The sequence below is a fragment of the Dasypus novemcinctus genome, chromosome 9, assembly GCF_030445035.2.
Source record: "Dasypus novemcinctus isolate mDasNov1 chromosome 9, mDasNov1.1.hap2, whole genome shotgun sequence".
NCBI lineage: Eukaryota > Metazoa > Chordata > Mammalia > Cingulata > Dasypodidae > Dasypus > Dasypus novemcinctus.
This window is the reverse complement of record NC_080681.1, coordinates 73,225,187-73,245,744: the sequence shown is the minus strand read 5'-3', so window position 1 is coordinate 73,245,744 and position 20,558 is coordinate 73,225,187. Positions and strand designations below refer to the sequence as shown.

The 20,558-nt window shown below is 36.2% G+C and overlaps 1 protein-coding gene across 2 annotated transcripts in view; it reads right to left on the bottom strand.

Moving 5' to 3' along the window:
* The window catches only part of OMA1 (OMA1 zinc metallopeptidase), a 148,609-nt gene that overhangs the window by 50,297 nt on the left and 77,754 nt on the right, over positions 1-20,558 (bottom strand). For both annotated transcript variants that reach the window (XM_058303507.2, XM_058303508.2), the window contains one exon: positions 3-152. In XM_058303507.2, the coding sequence (XP_058159490.1) occupies positions 3-152 (150 nt within the window). The remainder of the gene's footprint in view (positions 1-2; positions 153-20,558) is intronic.

Sequence of the window (20,558 nt, the reverse complement as noted above, 5' to 3'; positions counted from 1 at the left end):
ACCTGAGGTATAAGTTTATCCAAGTTCTTAGCTCGATTTCCATGAGAAGGGTGTGTGGACAACCATTCTGGCAACTTGGGATGACCAGCAAGGCCATCTAAAAACTCCATCTGCTGCCAAAACACTGAACTGGCTCTGATGTCCACACATGCCTAAAACCAAATTAAATGAAAACCAATATAAGTTTAGTTATGAGGGCATTTATAAAAATGTATATATTTGAATGTGGTTAAAAGGGGAAATCTTAGGTTGCATATATGTTACTAGAATAAAACTTTTTAAAACATCCATGGGACTATACAACACAAATAACGAACAAAAAAATTATTTTTATGTCACTATATGTTCTATGTCACTATTATTTTTTAATAAAAGTAGAAAGTGCTCTTTCCTTGAAAGAAAAAAAACTCAAAACAATATGGTATGATAGGATCCAAAAAGAATTCCCATCCTCTCTTCCTGCCCCTGCCCCTACACAATACACACAGTAATCATACTTCCCAAAGATAACACACTATTTTCAGCATGAGAGATATTAAAAACATGTATTAAAGGTAAAAATCTTCCACAAAATTAAAATTTTATTCTCATAAAATTAAGGTTTAAGATATAATTTGTTATAAAACTTGACTGAAGAATAATTAGGTAGAAGACTTTGAATAAACAGGCAAAATAAAAAGTTATATTTTAATAAATGCACCTATCAACTTTTCCTTAATGTATGTGCTGAAAAATATATTTGAAAGTCATACAATATATTTTATAAAGGTAGTTTGTTTTTTTTAGAGGATATCTAGGTCTTTTGTCTATGAGTGTTAAATTCATACACACACTCATAAACATACATACCCACATGGTTAACAGTAGCTACCGTAGGAATGTAACTGGGATATTTGATGAGAGAGAGGGAAGAAGACTTTTATATCTGAACTTTATCAAAATAAGTATTTTTATAGCAAAAATTAATTTCAAATCCTAAATAAGGTAATTTAATAATTATTATTATAATCTTATTCAACTTAGTCACATTTCCTAACTTAATCTTTTATAAGAAATGCATGGAAAAAAGTGATCATATTTTATTTCCCAACTACTTGGCTTTTGATTAAAAATTTTAAGAAAAGAATTTTTAAAAATTGTACTGTACTGACAAAAACAAATATGCTATCAAAAAGTCTTAAGGTGCTATCAAAAAGCCTTACAATAGTGCAAGCATGAAATTCAAAAAGACAAAGATAGAACACTACATGCTGATAATAGCTAATCAACCATCAAAACATTTTTAAATGCTGGGAAAATGAAGAGAAAGAAATAATTTGAAATTGAGGTAAATTTTATTCAATTTCTAATAATATAATTCTTGAAGACCTTTGAATATTCTGAATTGAAAAGAAACCAAGGTATTTTGTCCTACATATGTATACATATGTATATATTTACATAAACAGAAGTATATGTTTATAACAAACACAAGTATATGATCCATGTTTATACATATCTACAAACATGAATATATATTCACATGAGATATGTATAATGTATGTGTGGTTTATGTGTAAAACATGTAACATATATATCACATACAGTAATAATTACTTGGTGCTGAATTCTAAATACCCAATAGAACACGTCCCTCAATAGTAGGTCAACACATTCACAATAATATAAAGATAAGCTGAAATAAGCAAGTAAGGTATTATTCTAAAATAATTCATAAAAATACAAAATGACTTGCAAGAATTCTAACTGAAATCATAATATCTGATAGATAGCCATATATCAGAATTTTAAAAAAAACAAAAACTCTGAAAACTAGAAGATAAACATTTCAATAATAAGACTTCATAAATTCATGCATTATCTAACTATTCAAGGTTTATCTGCTACACATACCAAAAGCATTATATGATACTTCTTCAGCCTAAAAGTATCAATCAAAAGATAACAAAAATAATTATTTGTTCAATCTCTAAGAAACACAGAAGGCGATTTTTAAAGCAATAACTGATATGCAGAAATAGAAACAGAAATTAATCATCTCAACAGTTTAAAACATAAAGTATTCCAAAAGGACCTAAAACATCAGTTTTACTATTAGGATAAAAGTATCTTTGTTTGTCTATACTTCCCAAACCCATTTTAAAGATCCACTGAAGTCATATTATTCTATTTTTTAAATGAGTAATATATTTATATTTTTCCAATTTATGAAAGTTAAGTGACAATTATGAGCCAAATATGAAAATATATTCAGCTTATTATAAGTCTAGCTCACTTGCCTCAATAAAAATTATGGCAAAGTAATAAATTTGTGTTTCTCAAGTATCTAGAAGTACATAAAGTAAGAAATGTTGGGAAGCTTTCTAAATAACCTTTCCTTCTTAAAATAAAAACAGAAATAGCCACAGATGACCAGAGGAACATAAGAAGACATGTGCCAGTGAAATACATTGGTCCTGGAATACTACTTGTATTCTGATAGACATCTATCAGAATAATGGAAACAGCACAGGCTTTAACATCAGAAATACCTGGGTTCAAAATATCTGTTATTTTATCTATCATTATTTAAATATCACTTATATGACACATACCATATGCCAGGTACTATTCTAAGTGTATTACAAACATTAACTCATTATATTAGTCATTTAATCTTCATAATTACCTCATGAGGCAAATATATTATTATATTCATTTTACAGATCAAGAAACCAAGGCCCAGGGAGGTTACGTTAATTTTTTCAATGATCATATATCTAGCAATAGGATTTGAACCCAGGTAGTCTGAACTCCAGAGTTTATGGCCCAGAATTCAGTCTCCCTAATCTCAGATTTTTTGCCCGTAAAACTGAAATTAAAGCACTGGATCATTAGGATTAAATGTGATAATTTGTAAAGCAGCCATCCCTGAACATAGCAGACACTCTACTCTTCCTCTTCCTTTCCCCTGGTGAGCAACCAAAGGGTTATTATGGTTATTGCAGGATGCTACACTTGGTTATAAGAGATGATGTCACAAATTTACAAATAAAGGAGAATCTAGTTTAATTCAACCTATAATATTAATATGCATGAATATGCATTAAGGGACATATTAATTGACAAAGAATTTGCTGCTATGCAAATGAGAAACTCAATGGGATATGATTATCATAAGCAGTACAGTAGTATCAACTAGCATTGAAGAGCTGTTATTATAATCTGAACATTTCCCAATGGCAAAACAACGCTACAGAAAAATTTATAAATAAATCTAGACCAGGTATTCCCCATCTGTAGTCAAGATTTTCATTAGAAATACAAAGATGAAAAGCATCTCTGAATTTTGCTGTTTCTACTAACCTAGACTTTCCAAACAGAACTCCTACTAGCCATTGCCCCCTGCAAGAGGTAAATTCTAACATTAGCAATTCTAAATCTTTTTTTTTTGGAATGCAATTAACACCTTACACTTGTTGCAGTTTTTCTGCATCCTCTCTGTATTCCACACAGACATGTGGTAGGTAAAATAATCACCCAAGATACCAGCACAAAGAACTATGGCAGAAAGGCAGTTGGACTCCTAGAGCTAGAAGAATATGTTGAAGCTATTATAAAATGATATTTAAATGGACCAAAACAGATATAAAAATGGTCATTATCCTAGGGGCAATTCTGCGCAAGACCAGAGTTATTTCCAGCAGGTTAAAATATGATATAAAGTTCCATTTCAGAAATGAAGGCACATCTACCCTGGAAAGGAAAACCTTACTATCTATTAGACATTTGAAAAGTTCCTTAATTTCTCAATCCTTCATTTCTTCATCTATAAAATGAAGGTAATAGTGCCTATACCTCAAAAGCATTGTTGGAAATGATTGAAAGAGTTAACACATGCAAAACACTCAAAAAACGTTAGCTTATTATTGGTGTTGTCAATATTAGCATTAGCGTCTACATTATCCACCTGGGAAATGGGCTCACTTTGGTGTTACCAACTTTCATAAGTTCATCATTTTCCCAACACTGCTGATATCAACATTCGCTAAAACTCACAGAATAATCAGAAATTGTTCTTTTCCAATGGAATATGACACAGTTACACAATGGCTTCAGCCAAACCATCTTTATATTGTCAATCCCTACCATAAAAATAAAACATGACTTATCAAAAATAGTTTATATGTCCCAATATAGGGAGGAGTGGAAAATAAATTTTGTAGTTCATTTCAATATACTTTAGTGATTCTTTCCAAGCTTTTTGCATCACTTTATTGCAGCATGTCAGTTCATAACCAATACAATAAATTGTTTTAAATAAATTTTCATGTATAATTTCTTTCTTCTTTATTAAGTAAATCATAAGACTCAACACTTAGACCTCAAATCATAGTAACTGAAAAATTTAATGAATACAATAAAGCCTGTCTCATTTTTCTGGGTGATACAATTAAGTTCAGAATAAGATGTATGCATGATCTTTTCACTATGAAAGTTTACAACATATCTATTGAATGAGATGTTCTCCTCATTTACTATTTTTCTAAGTGAATCACTAAGCAAAGAACCTAAAACATTAAACGAAATAAAACCTAAAGACAGTCTGTTTGTTGTGATGAAGCCTCAGACTACTAACCTGGAAGACCTTGAGACCCATGTTCTAGCTGACGCTCAGCTACTAACTTAGGTATGTGTCATTGGATAATCAGTTCACCTCTTTCGATCCTAGTTTCCTTATCTACCAAAGCAGAAGGTGGGTTAAATTATCTCCAATTTTCCTTCCTGTTCCAACATTTTATACTACAATCTATTCTTTTACAGAAAGTTTAGAATTTCTGTGATGAAAATGGATGTTGCTTATTACCTAATTCTCTCACTAGATGGTGCTATCTGCACAGTTATGTAATGTTACCTGAAACCAGCTGGCAGTGTTTCTCAAAACTTGTAAGCTTTTAGGACTGGAAAATCTGTCTCTGTGGAGGTCTGTCCAGACTACAACAGAATATTTAACATCATTGCCCTTCAATCCTACCTATTAAATTCCAGTAATCTCCTGCCTCCCCAGTCACTGAGACAATCAAAACCAATTATACACAATGCCCTCCTAGGAGGTTGCTGTTAAGCTCCACTTTAAAGAACTGGTATTCTTTTTCAGTTTAAGGAACAATCAAAAATAAAAATGGGGGGAAGCCAAGATGGTGGCAGAGTAAGGAGCTCCTGGAGTCAGCTTATCTTACAGGGCAGTTAGTAATAACCCAGAGCTATCTAAAGCACCTGTCTGGGGGTCCCAAGAGACCAGAAGAGTATCCTGAAACATCCCTGGAAGTACGGAAGGAGGAGACTGCCCACCTGCAGAGAGGATTCGTGCATAGAGCACTCAATGCTGTGGAGGTCAGCGCCTGTGGCACAAGCCACCTCGGGAGCTATACCACGGCTGGAGCTGGAAACTCCATTTACCAAATATTGTGGAAGAAAGACATGGTGTGGCACTGAGTTCAGCTACTGATTAGTATATTTGGTGGGTTAAAGTACAATCCTAGAACAGCTAAACTTTGAGCCTGTCTAGGTCAGAAGGAGGCTGTAGCGGTTTAATATTATTGATGAATTCCAAAAGAAATATTGGATTATGTTTGTAAATTGATCTTTTCCTCTGGGCATATTAGATTATATTGGATTCATAATTTTACTTGATTAAGTAATTATGTAAACCTCTTGTGCCAGTAGGGCGTTGAGTCTCCACCTGTAGCAGTTTGATTAATTGATGAATTCCAAAAAGAAATACTGGATTATGCTTGTAATCTGATCTGTACCCAGGAATGATTTGAGTTATGATTAGGGTGTTGAATTCCCACCTTTTGGTGGGTGGGGACTCACAGATAAAAGGCAAGGCGAAGAACAAAGTTGGGGAATTTTAATGTTGGAGTTTTGATGTTGGAGTTTGACACTAAAGACTTAAGCTGGAGCCCAGGCAAGTAAGCTCACAGAGGAAAGAGAAGCCAGCCCCAGAAAGAAAGGAACATTGAACCTAGAGAAAAGCAAGCCACAGGAACACAGGAACCCAGGAAGCCTGAACCCTCACAGACATCGGCAGATATCTTGCTCCAAATAGACTTTGATGATGGAAATAACTTATGCTTTATGACCTGTTATCTGTAAGCTCCTACCCCAAATAAATACCCTTTATAAAAACCAACTAATTTCTGGTATTTTGCGTCAGCACTCCTTTGGCTAATACACCACCCTTTGGGGGGTGGGGACTAACAGAAAAAAGGCATGGCAAAGACAGAGTTGGAGCGTTTTTGATGTTGGAGTTTTGATGTTGCAGTTTGACGCTGAAGCCTTAAGCTGGAGGCCCAGCAAGAGAGGAAACCTAAGCCTGGAAAGAAGCAAGCCCAAGAAAGAGAGGAACCCAGGAAACCTGAACCCTCACAGACAATGGCAGGCATCTTGCTCCAACACCTGAAAATAGACTTTGGTGAAAGAAGTAACTTATGCTTTATGGCCTGGTATCTGTAAGCTCCTACCCCAAATAAATACCCTTTATGAAAACTAACCAATTTCTGGTATTTTGCATCAGCACCCCTTAGGCTGACTAACACAGAGACCATGAGGAGAAGCAGGGTTGACTGAAAATCACAGTGCTGGTAGGGACCAGCTTCTTTCCAAACAGGTTGGACTGCAGCTCTAGCATAAACCCAAGCCCTACCTCCGGAAGGGAGGAAGCTGGGGCGGGGGCGGGGGAACCTACACCAACTCTCTGGGAAACTGCAATCCACACCACAGAGGATGGTACCCATCCTACTCTAGCGGCACAAGCTGCCTCAGGTGCTATTCTGTGGCTGGAGTTAGAAGCTCCATTTTCCATCAACAGTGGAGAAAAAGCCAGATGTCCACCAACCTCAGCTACTGATTAGTGGTCCTGGCTGGCTAAACAGCTAGGGTTTGAGCCTGTCCAAGTTGGAAAGAGTCCAGTAGCTGCCATTTTGACTCTGCCCCTAGAATAATGGGAAGACAGGCTGACTGAAAATCAAGTGAAGTTAGGGACTGGCTTCTTTCCACCAATACTGGACTGCAGCCTAGCCTAGGCTCTAGCACCACCTCCAGAAGAGAAGCTGGAGGGACCTGCACCAGGCTCTCCAAGCAACTGCAAGTGCTCTCCGGTGGAACAGACTGAATAGTCAGTCACCAAAGGAAGGAATTTTCAGCCCACACAAACTGGTTTGTTGAGTGCCTTTGAGTCCATCTCTACCTCTGCCCACCCCTCCGCAAATGACAGGAGGGGGCTAGTGTTCCTTCAGCCCATCAGGGCAACTATAAGCGCTTCTGAGCTGCAAAAACCCAACCATTGGGCACCTGTGACTCCACCACCATCCCCAATAGGACAAGAGATGCACTGTGTTTGCCCAGCCTCTCTGGGTAACTGCAGGTGCTTTTGGCAAACATAGCCTGGACTGGTTGGTACTTGTGGATCCACTCCCACCCCCAATAGGATAGAAGGGGTCTGGTGTCTCCACAGCCTCTCTGGACAAACGTGTGTACTTTCATCCTACAGAGACTAAACTGTTGGGTGACTGTGGATCAACCCCATATCCTAATAGGATAGGAGGGGGCTGGTGTTTCCTCAGTCTCTCCAGGCAATAGCAGGTATTCTCAGCCTAAACGGACTGAACTGTTGGGTGCCAGTAGAACTAGCCCACTACCCAACAGGACAGGAGGGGTCTGATGCTTCCAAAACCTCTCTGGGCTATGGAAGTACTTTCAGCCTATAAGGACTGAACTCTTGGGGCTTTGGTGGTTCTGTTCCCACCCCCTAAAGGGCAGAAGGGACAGTACTCCCTCAGCCTCTCAGGGTAACTGCAGACATATTCAACCCTCATGGATTAGATTGTTGGGCACACCAGAGGGTCCTTTCTCACCCCCAGGAGGGAGGGAGTCTGGTGCTACATCAGTTTATCTGGGCAACTGTGGTCATTCTGGACCCATATGGCATAGATGGCCACACACAACGACAGCTCCATCCCCAAGCTAGGTAGGGAAGAAAAGGATGTGAAGATTCATCAGTCTCTCCAGGCAACTACAGATAGTCATGTCCTGCCCAGCTTGGGTTATTATACACAGCTACAGCTCTGTCCCTACCCCTAAAGAGGAGAAAGGTGGGAGAAGCTTCATCAATTCATGGGGCAAGGTGGGCAGCTTCAGCCTTTATAGCTTACAGAACTAACTACATCCTCTTCTCCTATTATACAATGAACAAAGGAGAAAAGACAAGGAAAGCCCTAAGCTAAAGGGAGAAACTGCACCAGAATAAATACATCTACAAGCCAGATGCAAAACACCAACAAAAACTTAGAATCTATACCAAGAAACAAGAATATATGGCCCATTAAAGAAACAAGATAAGCCTATAGGTGACATAAATGAGTTGAGAAAACTAATCATAGATGTTCAAACAAATATACTTAATAAATTCAATGAGATGGCTAAAGAGATCAAGGATATTAAGAAGACACTGGGGAAGCACAAAGAAGAATCTGAAAACATACATAGAAAAATAACAGACCTTATGGGAATGAAAGGTGCAATAAATGAAATTAAAAATACACTGGAGACATATAACAGCAGATTTAAGGAAGCAGAAGGATCAGTGAGCTTGAAGACATCGCCTCTGAAAGCCAACATACAACAGAACAGATGAAGAAAAGAATGGGAAAAAAACTGAACAAATCTTAGGGAGCTAAATGACAGCAAGAGATGTGCAAACATACATGGCATGGGTGTCCCAGAAGGAGATGAGAAGGGAAAAGGGGCAGAAGGAATATGTAAAGAAATAGTGGTAGAAAATTTCCTGACCTTATTGAAGGACACAGATATCAGTGTCCAAAAAGCACAATATACTCCCATCTGAATAATTCTGAAGAGACCAATTCCAAAACACATACTAATCAGAATGTCAATTGCCAAAAATATAGAGAGAATTCTAAGAGTGGCAAGAGAAAAGCAATGCATAAAATATATGGGATACCCAATAAGATTAAGTGCCAATTTCTCATCAGAAACCATGGCGGCAAGAAGGTAGTGGTATAATATATTTAAGGTACTGCAAGAGAAAAACTGCCAGCCAATTTTATATCAAGCAAGATTATCTTTCAAAAATGAGGGTAAGATTAGAATACTCATAGATAAACAGAAACTTAACAGAGTTTGTAACAAAAAGACCAGCTTTGCAGGAAAACTAAAGGGAGTGTTACAGTTTGAAAAGAAAAGCCAGGAGAGAGAGGCTTGGAAGAGAATCTAGAACTGATGACTGTATCAGTAACAGTAACTCAAGTGTCAAAAATAAAATGACAGATAAAATGCAAAGACCAAAATGAGTGAAATAAGAACGCATTTACAGTAATAACATTAAATGTTAATGGATTAAACTCCCCAATCAAAAGGCACAGACTGGCGGAATGGATAAGAAAACATGAGTCATCTATATGTAGTCTACAAGAGACTCACCTTAGACTCAAGGATACCAACAGATTGAAAGTGAAAGGCTGGAAAAAGATATTCCACACATGCAGTAACCAAAAAAAAGCTGGGGTAGCTATACTTATATCAGATGATAGACTTTAAAAGCAAAAACTGTTATCAGGGACAGTGAAGGACATTACATATTAACAGAAAGAATGACTCACCAGGAAGAAATAACAATCATAAATGTATATGCACTTAACCAGGATGCCCCAAGATACATGAGGCAAATATTGGCAAAACTGAAGGTAGAAATAGACATTTCTACAATAATAGTTAAGAGACTTCAATACACCACTCTCAGCACTGAACAGAACATCTGGGCAGAGGATCGATAAAGAAACAGAGAGCTTGAATAATAAGATAAATGGACTAAACCTAATAGACATATACAGAACACTGCACCCCAAAACAGCAAGATATACATTCTTTTCAAGTGCTCATAAATCTTTCTCCAGGATAGACCATATGTTGGGTCACAAAGCAAATCTCAATAAATTCAACAAAATCGAAATTACACAAAGCACTTTCTCTGATCATAATGGAATAGAGCTGGAAATGAACAAGAGGCAGAAAAAGGGGAAATTCCCACATATCTGGAGATTAAACAACACACTCTTAAATAATCAGTGGATCAAAGACGAAATTTCAAGAGAAATCAATAAATATATTGAGACGAATGACAATAAGAACACAACATATCAGAACCTATGGGATGCAGCAAAGGCAATATTAAGAGGAAAATTTATAGCACTTAAGCTTACATTAAAAAAGAGCTAAAATCAATGACCTAACAACACAGCTGGAGGAGCTAGAAAAACAACAGCAAACTATTCCTAAAGCAAGCAGAAGGAATGAAATAACAAAGATCAGAGTAGAAATAAATGAAATTGAAAACAAAAAAAGCAATAGAATTAATGAAACCAAAAGTAGGTTCTTCAAGATTAACAAAATCAACAAACCCTTAACTAGACTAAGGAAAAAAGAGAGAAGATACTATGAACAACTTTATGTAGACAAAATGGAAAAATTCCTAAGAATGTACAAACAACCTACACTGACCCTAGAAGAAATACAAGACCTCAACAAACCAATCACAAGTAAAAAGATCGAAACAGTCATCAAACAGCTCCCCAAGGACCAGATGTTTTCACAGGTGAGTTCTTCCAAGCATTCACAGAAGATGTATTACCGATCTTACTCAACCTCTTCTAAAAATTGATAATAAGTAATGCTACCAAACTCATTCTATGAAGCCAGTATCAACCTAATACCAAAGCCAGATAAAGATATAATGAAAAAGAGAAAATTACAGACCCATTTCTCTAATGAATAAAGATGCAAAAATCCTCAATAAAATACTTGCTAATCAAATCCAACAAAACATTAAAAGAATTATTCACATGATCAAGTGGGTTTTATACCAGACATGCAAGGTTGGTTCAACTCAAGAAAATCAATCAGCATAATACAGCACATTAATAGGTCAAAGAAGAAAAATCACATGATCTTATCAATTGACCCAGAAAAGGCATTTGACAAAATACAGCGTTCTTCCTTGATAAAAATACTACAAAAGATAGGAATTGAAGGAAACTTTTTCAACATGATAAAGGCCATATATGAAAAAACCTACAGCTAACAATGTACTCAATGGTGAAAGACTGAAAGCTTTCTCCCTGAGATCAGGGACAAGACAAGGATGCCCACTGTCACCACTGCTGTTCAATATAGTACCAGAGGTTCTAGCTAGAGCAATCAGGTAAGAAAAAGAAATGAAAAGCATCCAAATAGGAAAGGAAAAAGCAAAACTTTCACTATTCACAGATGATATGATCCTATATCTAGAAAGTCCCAAAAATCTACAACAATGCTGCTAGAGCTAATAAATTATTTCAGTAGAGTGTCAGGATACAAGATCAATATACAAAAATCAGTGGTATTTCTATATACTAGTAATGCACAATCTGAGGAGGAAGTCAGGGAAAAAATTCCATTTACAATAGCAACTAAAAGAATCAAATATTTAGGAATAAACTTAACCAAGGATGTAAAGAACTTGTATTCAAAAACTATAATGCATTGCTAAAAGAAATTTTAAAAGACCTAAATAATTGAATGAACATTCCATGCTCATGGATTGGAAGACTATATATCATTACGATGTCAATTCTACCCGAACTGATACACAGATTCAAGGCAATCCCAAAAATAATTCCACGGGCATTTTTTAAACAAATGGAAAACACATTTATCAAATTTATCTGGAAGGGTCAGAGGCCCCGAATTGCCAGAAACATCTTAAAAAGGAAAAGTAAAGTTGGAGGACTCTCACTTCAAGACTTTAAAAGATATTACCTAGCTACAGAGATTAAAAAAAAAAAAAAACAACAGCATGGTATTAGCATAAAGACAGACATATAGATGAATGGAACCAAACTGATGGTTCAGAAACAGACCCTCACATCTAAGGCCAAGTGATTTTTAACAAGCCTGTCAAACTCACCCAGCTGGGACAGAACAGTCTATTCAACAAATGGTGCTGGGAGAACTGGATATCCATAACCAAAAGAAAGAAAGAAGAATCCCATCTCACACCTTATACAAAAATTAACTCAAAATGGATCAAAGACCTAAATATAAAAGCAAGTACCATAAAGCTCCTGGAAGAAAATGTAAGGAAACATCTTAAGACCTGGTGGTAGGTGGTGGATTTTTAAACCTCACACTGAAATCACAAGCAACAAAAGGAAACATGGATAAATGGGACCTCCTCAAACTTAAACACTTCTTTGATTCAAAGGACTTCATCAAGAAAGTAAAAAAGCAGCCAACTCAATTGGTAAAAATATTTGGAAACCACACATCCAATAAGAGCTTGATTTCCTTTCCATATAAAGAGATCATGCAACTCAACAATAAAAGAGCAAGCAATCCAATTTTAAAATGGGCAAAGATTTAAATAGACATTTCTCCAAAAGGGAAGTACAAATGGACAAAAAGCACATGAAAAAATGTTCCAGGGAAACGGATGTGGCTCGACCAACTGGGCTCCTGTCTACCATATAGGAGGTCCAGGGTTTGATGCCCAGGGCCTCCTGGTGAGGGCAAGTTGGCCCATGTGGCAAACTGGCCCATGCAGAGTGCTGGCCTATGCAGGAATGCGGCCCTGTGCAGGACAGCTGCCCTGTATGGGAATGCCACCTCGCACAGGAAAAGCTGCCCTGCACAGGCGTGCCGGCCAACATGGAGAGCTGGCACCGGAAGATGATGCGACAAGAGAGGAGAGAAAATAAAACATAGCACAACAGGAGAGCTGAGGTGGCGCAAGAGAGTAATCACGTCTCTCCCACTCCAGAAGGTCCCAGGACCAGTTCCCAGAGCTGCCTAAGCAAATACAGAAGAACATACAGTGAATGGACAGAGAGAGCAGACAAGGGGGAATGGGGGGACAGGAGAAAAATAAATCTTAAAAAAAAAAAGTTCCGTATCACTAGCTATTAGGGAAATGCAAATCAAAACAACAATAAGATATCATCTAACACTGCACAGAATGGCTGTTATCAAAAAAACAGACATTAAGTGCTGGAGAGGATGTGGAGAAATAGGAACACTCATGCACTGTTGATGGGATTGTAAAATGGTTCAACCTTTGTGGAAGATAGTTTGGTGGTTCCTCAGGAGCTAAATATAGAACTGCCATATGATTCAGCAATTCCTCTACTAGGAATATATCCAGAAGAACTAAAAACTATGACACAAAAGACATCTGCATACCAATGTTCAGAGCAGTGTTATTCACAATTGTCAAAAGATGGAAACAACCCAAGTGTCTATCAACCAATGAATGGATAAACAAAATGTGGTTTATTCATTAGATGGAATACTATGCTGCAGTAAGAAATGAAATTGGGACACATATATGTCATGGATGAATCCTGAAGACATTATACTAAGCGAAGTAAGTCAGACGCAAAAGCACAAATATTGCATGGTCTCATTAATATGAACTAAATACAAAGATAGACACATGGAGTTAAAACCTAGAGTATAGGTTATTAGGAGATAAGAGGAGGGTTGAGAAGAACTACTGACGCTTAATGTACGTAGAAGTTTTAATTAACTTGACTGTAAAAGTGTGGAAATGGATAGAGTGGATGGTTACACATTATAGGAAGTAGCAACTGGTTTATAAATGGGACTGTGACAGGAAAGGGTAGTCAGGGGACGTAAATATCAATTGAAAGAAAGCTAAAGAATAATCTAGGGACTGAATAACACAGTGAACCCAGAGGTGGATGAGAACTGTGGTTGAGGGTACAAATGCAGAAGTGTCCTTCTTTGAGCTAGAGCAGATATACATTACTATTGCAGGGTGGTGGGAATGTGGAGAAGCATGGGAAAACTATAATTTGTGTGACCTACAGACTGTTGCTAACAGCAATACTGTAATATTCTTGCATCAATGCCAAAGATGTACTGTGTTGATAATGGAGGTGTATGGACAAAGTGTGCCAAATGTGCTCTATGAACCATGGTTGGTGGTAACAGTCTGATGTTCATAATCTATAACAAATGTTCCACCATGGTGTAGTATGTTGTTGAAGGGGTGCTGTATGGGAATTCTACACATGTGTATGATTGTTTTGCAAATGCACAACCTCTATAATAAAAATATATTTTTTAAAAATAGGGAGGGTTAGGGGGAAATACACCAAATGTAAGATAGGGACTATAGTTAGTAGAAATATTTTGATGATGCTCTTGCATAGTTTGTAACAAATGTTTCACAACAATGAAAAGTACTGGTGGACGGGTGATGTGTGAGATCCCTATATGATGTTATGTATGTTTATTTTGTAAGTTCACAATCTTTACCATATACTTATTGTTTATGCATGCTCATGTATGAATGATATACTTCAATAAAAATACATTTAAAAAATAAAATAAAAGTGGGTGGTTTAATTGTGTCTAAAATCAAATAAACAAGTGATTTCTATAAATGACTATGAAGTGTCAAAGTCTCTTTGCACTGACAAATGAATTTGTACACCCAACAAAATCATATACCTCTTAACAGGATATATATTTGTCTACTGATAACTGAACAAGAATGACTAGTTATTCTGTGCTTAATTCACACTTCCTACTAACCTTATATTAATCTTCCTGATAATTCATATAATGAAAAATTAAATATCTTACTCCTAAGTGAAAAAAATAAAACTATAAATATAAAAATACAAAATGAACTCACTCACAGCCAAAAAGCAAAGCAGAAGTACAGAACATCCTAGAGAAAACCAGTTGCTTACTTTTAAAGAGGCCTCCTGAATAACTATTTTAGTGAATTTTCCATAATCTAAGTTTGGCCTTCAGCCCTGAAATTTCAGAAATCAAATTATAGCACATTACCAACAGATCCATCTCTCAGGAGACGTTCCCATAACTAAGCTCAAAAGATTGACATAAAATCAGAATGCCAACTTATTAATTTACAGTGACAGCAATAACCGCCAAAACTATCAAGGAAACAGGGTACTGTGTCCTCAGGTCTGCACATTCTCTCCCTTTTAGGCATATTACAAGGGAAGCCAGACTAAAATTAGAAGGTTGTCTAGTAAGGATAGAACTAAGAAAAAGAAAATTCAAATTATATTATGATTATTAAACAACAAGAAGTCAAGATACTGAGACATCAATATCCAAAAAGAGGACAGATAACCACAAATAATCAAATCTAGAATACCCAAAAAGAACCTTTGAGGTAGGTACTGTCATTCCAGTGTTTCAGTCTAGAAAACACACTTGAAGAGGTTAAGTGATATGCTTAAAATCATATGGAGGAGACAGGAGTTCAAACATAGGTCTCTCTGACTCTGGAACCTAAGGTCTCAATCGCTATGCTAGTAAAGCTTAAAACTCTTAAAGTTGCTAACCAAGAAGTTCTTGTCTACCTTTCCAGTTTTATCTCTTAAGATTGACATTCCTGAACAGTCTATCTTTTAGCCATGCTGAATTTTCAATTCTTGGAATAAAGCATCATTTCTCTTGCCTTTGAACATGCTGTTTGCCAAGCCAAAAACATTCCCCTATCAACATCTTCAGCAGGATAATAACTATTCATCTTTCAGATCTCTACTTTAATCTTTCTCAGGGAGTTACCTTCTATAAATTAAATAATTTCTGAACCTTTCTGATATATTCTCCTATGGGACCCCGAATGTCTATTATAATACTGCAGACTTTGTTAAAATTATTTAACGTCTCTGTTTCTTAAATTGTGACCTCCATGAAGGTATTTTGCATTCCTACATCCTGGCAGATGGCAGGCACACAGTAAATATCTACTGAATTAATAAATGAAAATAAACATAATAGGTGACTGATAAGCCATCAATATTAATTTAAAGAAAGAATGGCAACTGGGTCTGTAAGGTCTGTCTTCTGATTGATTGTATTTACAAATACTAAAAAGTATGTGTCAATCAGAAGCAAGGGCTTGGTCAGCCCAGAAACAGGAATCTGGAGGCAAATGCTGGCCCAATATTCATTTAGGTCTTATCTTAATAAAGTAGATATCCTGGCTGACTATACCTGATTCTTATTTGTGGCAGGGTGAAGAATGGAATGGAGGGGAGGATGAGTGCTGCAGTCATTGAAGTATGTAACTAGAATGGTGCAAAAGTCTAAATAAAGATGCTAGCAGTGAAGAAAGAAACATATTGAAATTTATTTTACAGATAGACCTGCCAGGACTTGGTGAAAGATTAGATATAAATGATAAAGGAAAAAGAGAAATAAATTGAAGAGGACCCCCAGGTTTTCCCAAAAGCAACTGGTATATTTACTGTGAAAAGGAAGGCTAGAAGAGAAATACCTGTGTGGGAGGAGGGGGGATCAAAGATCTAACATTGACAATATCAGTTTTGAGATGCTTCTGAAATAGATAAAGGAATTAAAAGGCAGATATTTGGATATAAAAGGTCAGAAAGACTGGAGCTCTAAGCAGAGATATAAGGACTTTAACTGTAGCAATTAAAACAAATCCTATCACTGTTTCTATCTTACAGATGAGGAAAACTGAGGCACGGCAAAAATAAATAACTTGCCCAAGGTAACACAGCCAGTAGTCTCTCTAGCAAAGCATATTCTCAAACTTAGGCAGTCTAGTTCCAGAGCTCACACACATTATCATCACACGATACTGCCTCATTGATGGCTGATCAAAAAACCCACAACACAGGGATCCCAGAAAGGTTCAGCGCTGAATTTGGCACTCAGGAAAGAAGGGTTGAAGTATAAAGTTTACAGCAGAGAATTAAGTAAAAGTTTATACAGTGAACAAGAAAATCTCCACTCCCCCACACCCCCAGCACATAAACAATGACATCCAACTTTACAGGATTCTTCTACAAAGACACTGGGATAGCTACAGAGAAAAGGCATATACACACACACACACACATACATAAATACATATGTATACATACATATATATTCCATTCGAAGCTTCCCCAAAGAAAAGGCTAGCTCACTGCCCCATATTATAACAGTGAAGACAACTATCCTGCTATGTACACAGAGCTCCTGCTAAGTTTCTTTGTGCCTCTGTAGATATATGGACAGAATATCATGAACAACACATTTAAAGACTTCCACCTCGTAGCCATGACAGAGTAACTGGTACTGGATTTTCCCTCCCACCAGAAAGAAGAATAAAATTAGACAAAACTTTTAATGAAATGTTTTCAGGTATCAGACATCAGGCAGTACAAGACCACAATCCTTAAGAGTAGAGAAACATATAAGGTGAACTTCCCATTGTTCGTTTGTTTGTTTTACCACAACACAAAGGAGACTGCAAGCAGAGCATAGCAAAACTAGCTGAGCAAAGTAATTAAAAGAAAAGAGTTAAGGGCCGTAGAAGTGGATGGAATTTGTGGAGTAAAGTACCAGAAAGAAGCAGAACCCCAGAGCTCCTCCGAGGTCCCTGGTTGACAGTTAAGCTACATATGCACCTGAACAAGACTCTGCTAAGCCAAGCAGAGAGTAGTGATGAAAGGTAAATATATATACCAAAAGTCACACAAGACCAGACACTAGAGTAAGGTAATGCCTTATGTCTAAGGGGAAACAAGAGATTGGAGGAGGAAGAAACAAAGAGATCAGAGATCAGCTTTAACAAACAAAAACAAAAACAAAAACCCAGACTGACAGAAGCAAAAGGATCTATTGCCTGCCAAAACAAAAGTAAATACCCTTTAAAGGAACATAAGTCTCCTGACCACATATCATCCACATTTGCATAGAATAAAATGGAAAAACAAATCCTAGATATGCAAAAAGGCAAGAAAATATGTCCCATAAACAAGAAAAAGGGAAATCAATGGAGAAAGACCTCAAGATAACAAAGACATTATAAACATCAGATAAGGAATTTTAAAAAGCTATTATAAATATGTTCAAAGATTTAAAGGAAGAAATGAACATAATAAGTGAACAGATGATAAATTTCAGTACAGAAATATAAAATACAAAAAAAAAAAAAGGAAAAGAAACAAATGGAAATTCAAGAACTAAAAAGTATAATATCTGAAATAAAAAAGTTCAATAGTGGGCTTAAGAGAAGATTATACACCAGGGGAAAAAAGTCAGTGAACAAAAAAACCCATGAACAGAAATTATTCAATCTGAAAAGGAGAAGGCAAGAAAGACATTAGGAAAACTGAATAAAGACTCAGTGACAAAGTCAAGCAGTCTACTATATATGTATAATATGAAATGTAATATGAAGAAGAAAAAATGACTGGGGCAGAAAAAATATTTCCAGAAATAATAACTAAATACTTTCAAAATTTTAAAAATGTAAACTTACATACTCTAGAAGCACAATGTAAAACAAAGAGAATAAAAACAAAGAAAACCACACCAAGGCACAACATAATCAAAATTCTAAAAATCAGTAACCACCAACCATTATACATTTTGTCAAAACCCATAAAATTGTGCGGTGCAAAGTATAAAACATATCTTAAACTATAGACCACGGTTAATAGCAATGTTCTGATACGTGTTCAACTGTAACAAATATACCACACTAATGAAAGATGTTAATGGGGGAAAGTATGAGAGGGGGCGGGGTGGGGTATATGGGACTCCCCTATATTTTTCATGTTACATGTATGTAACCTAAAGCTTCTTTAAAAATAAAAAAAAAATTATTTTAAAAAATCAATAATGGAGACTCTCAAAAGCAGTGAGAGATAAAAGACAGTATATACAGAATAGTAATGAAAAAAAATTATAACTGATTTCTCATCAGAAACAATGCAGGCCAGAAGACATTAAAACAATATTTTTTTCCTTTAAGGGTTCAAAGGAAAAATCCAACCTGCAATTCTATATACAGTGGAAAAAACAACCTTCAAAAATGAAGGTAAAATGAAGCCATTTCAGACCAAGAAAAGCTTAAAGAATTCTCACCTGCATACCTACAATGCACAAATGTTACAAGACGTTCTGCATAGTAAAAGATAATGAAATCAATTTTTTAAAAATTATATTACTTGAAGGACTGAGGAGCTCCAGAAATGTTAAATGTGAGGATAAGTATAAAAGAATTATTTATTCCTAATTTCTTTAAAAGGTAATTGCCTGTTTAAATAAAAATAACAACTTATTATGGGGATATGACAGATGTGGAGTTAAGTGCAAAAAAGACAGGAAGGGGGAAGCGGATTTGGTCCAATGGATAGGGCATATGCCTACCACATGGGAGGTCCAAGGTTCAAACCCAGGGCCTCCTGACCTGTGTGATGAGCTGGCCCATACACAGTGCTGATGCACACAAGGAGTGTCGTGCCATGCAGGGGTGTCCCTGCATAGGGGAGCCTCACGCACAAGGAGTGTACCTTGTAAGGAGAGCCGCCCAGCGCGAAAAAAGTGCAGCCTGCCCAGGAATGGCGCCACACACACAGAGAGCTGACCCAGCAAGATAACACAACAAAACGAGACACAGGTTTCAAGTGCCACTGACAAGAATACAAGCGGGCACAGAAAAACACACAGCAAATGGACACAGCAGATAACTGGGGGGGGGGGGGGGGGGAAGGGGAGAGAAATAAATTAAAAAAAAAAAATCTTAAAAAAAAGACAGGAAGGGGTAAAGGAAGTATACTGTTGTAAAGTTACATGATATATGAATTGTTATAATTTTATTTCTCTGAGAAGTTAAAGATACAAAACTAAACACTAGACTGACTACTAAATAAATTTTGTAAAAGGTATCACTAATAGGTCAACGGAATACTAAGAAATAATACTTCCCCCAAAAAGAGGCCAGAAAGGAAGAAAAAAATAACAGATGGGAAAAGTAGGAAACCATTAGAAAGACGAAAAATTTACACCTTATAAATAATTAGTTTATATAAATGAACTAATGCTCAGCAAGACCCAACTATAGTATGTTTATGATGTTTACAATAGAGATATATTAAATATTTAAACACAGGTTAAGGCAGAAGGATGAAAAAATATAACATGCAAACACTAATCAAAGAAAACAGTTGAAATATTAATAACATGGACTTCAAGACAAACAGTATGACCAGAAATTTTAAAAATTATTTTATAATGATAAAAGAATCAATTCACCAAGAAGACAGAACAATCCAAAAAAAACATGTACCTAAAAACCAAGCATCAATATTCATGAAGTAAAAATGTACAGAACTGAGTAAAAAGGTGACAACCTATAACTATAAAGATTTCAACATTCCTCTCTCAGTAATTTATAGAACAGTAATAAAATAAGTAATGGAAAATAAGAAATGTAAATTTCTTCAATCTTAGAAAAGGCATCTAGTTAATCTATAGTTAACATCATGTTTAATGGTAACATATTTTCCCCTCAAAATTAAGGCAAGGATGGCCACCCAACAGTATTTCTAGTTAACACTATACTTAATCCCTAACCAGTGAAATAAGAGAAATAAAAGACACAGAGATTGAAAAGGAAAAAAATAAAACTTGTCTTGATTCACAGATAACATATT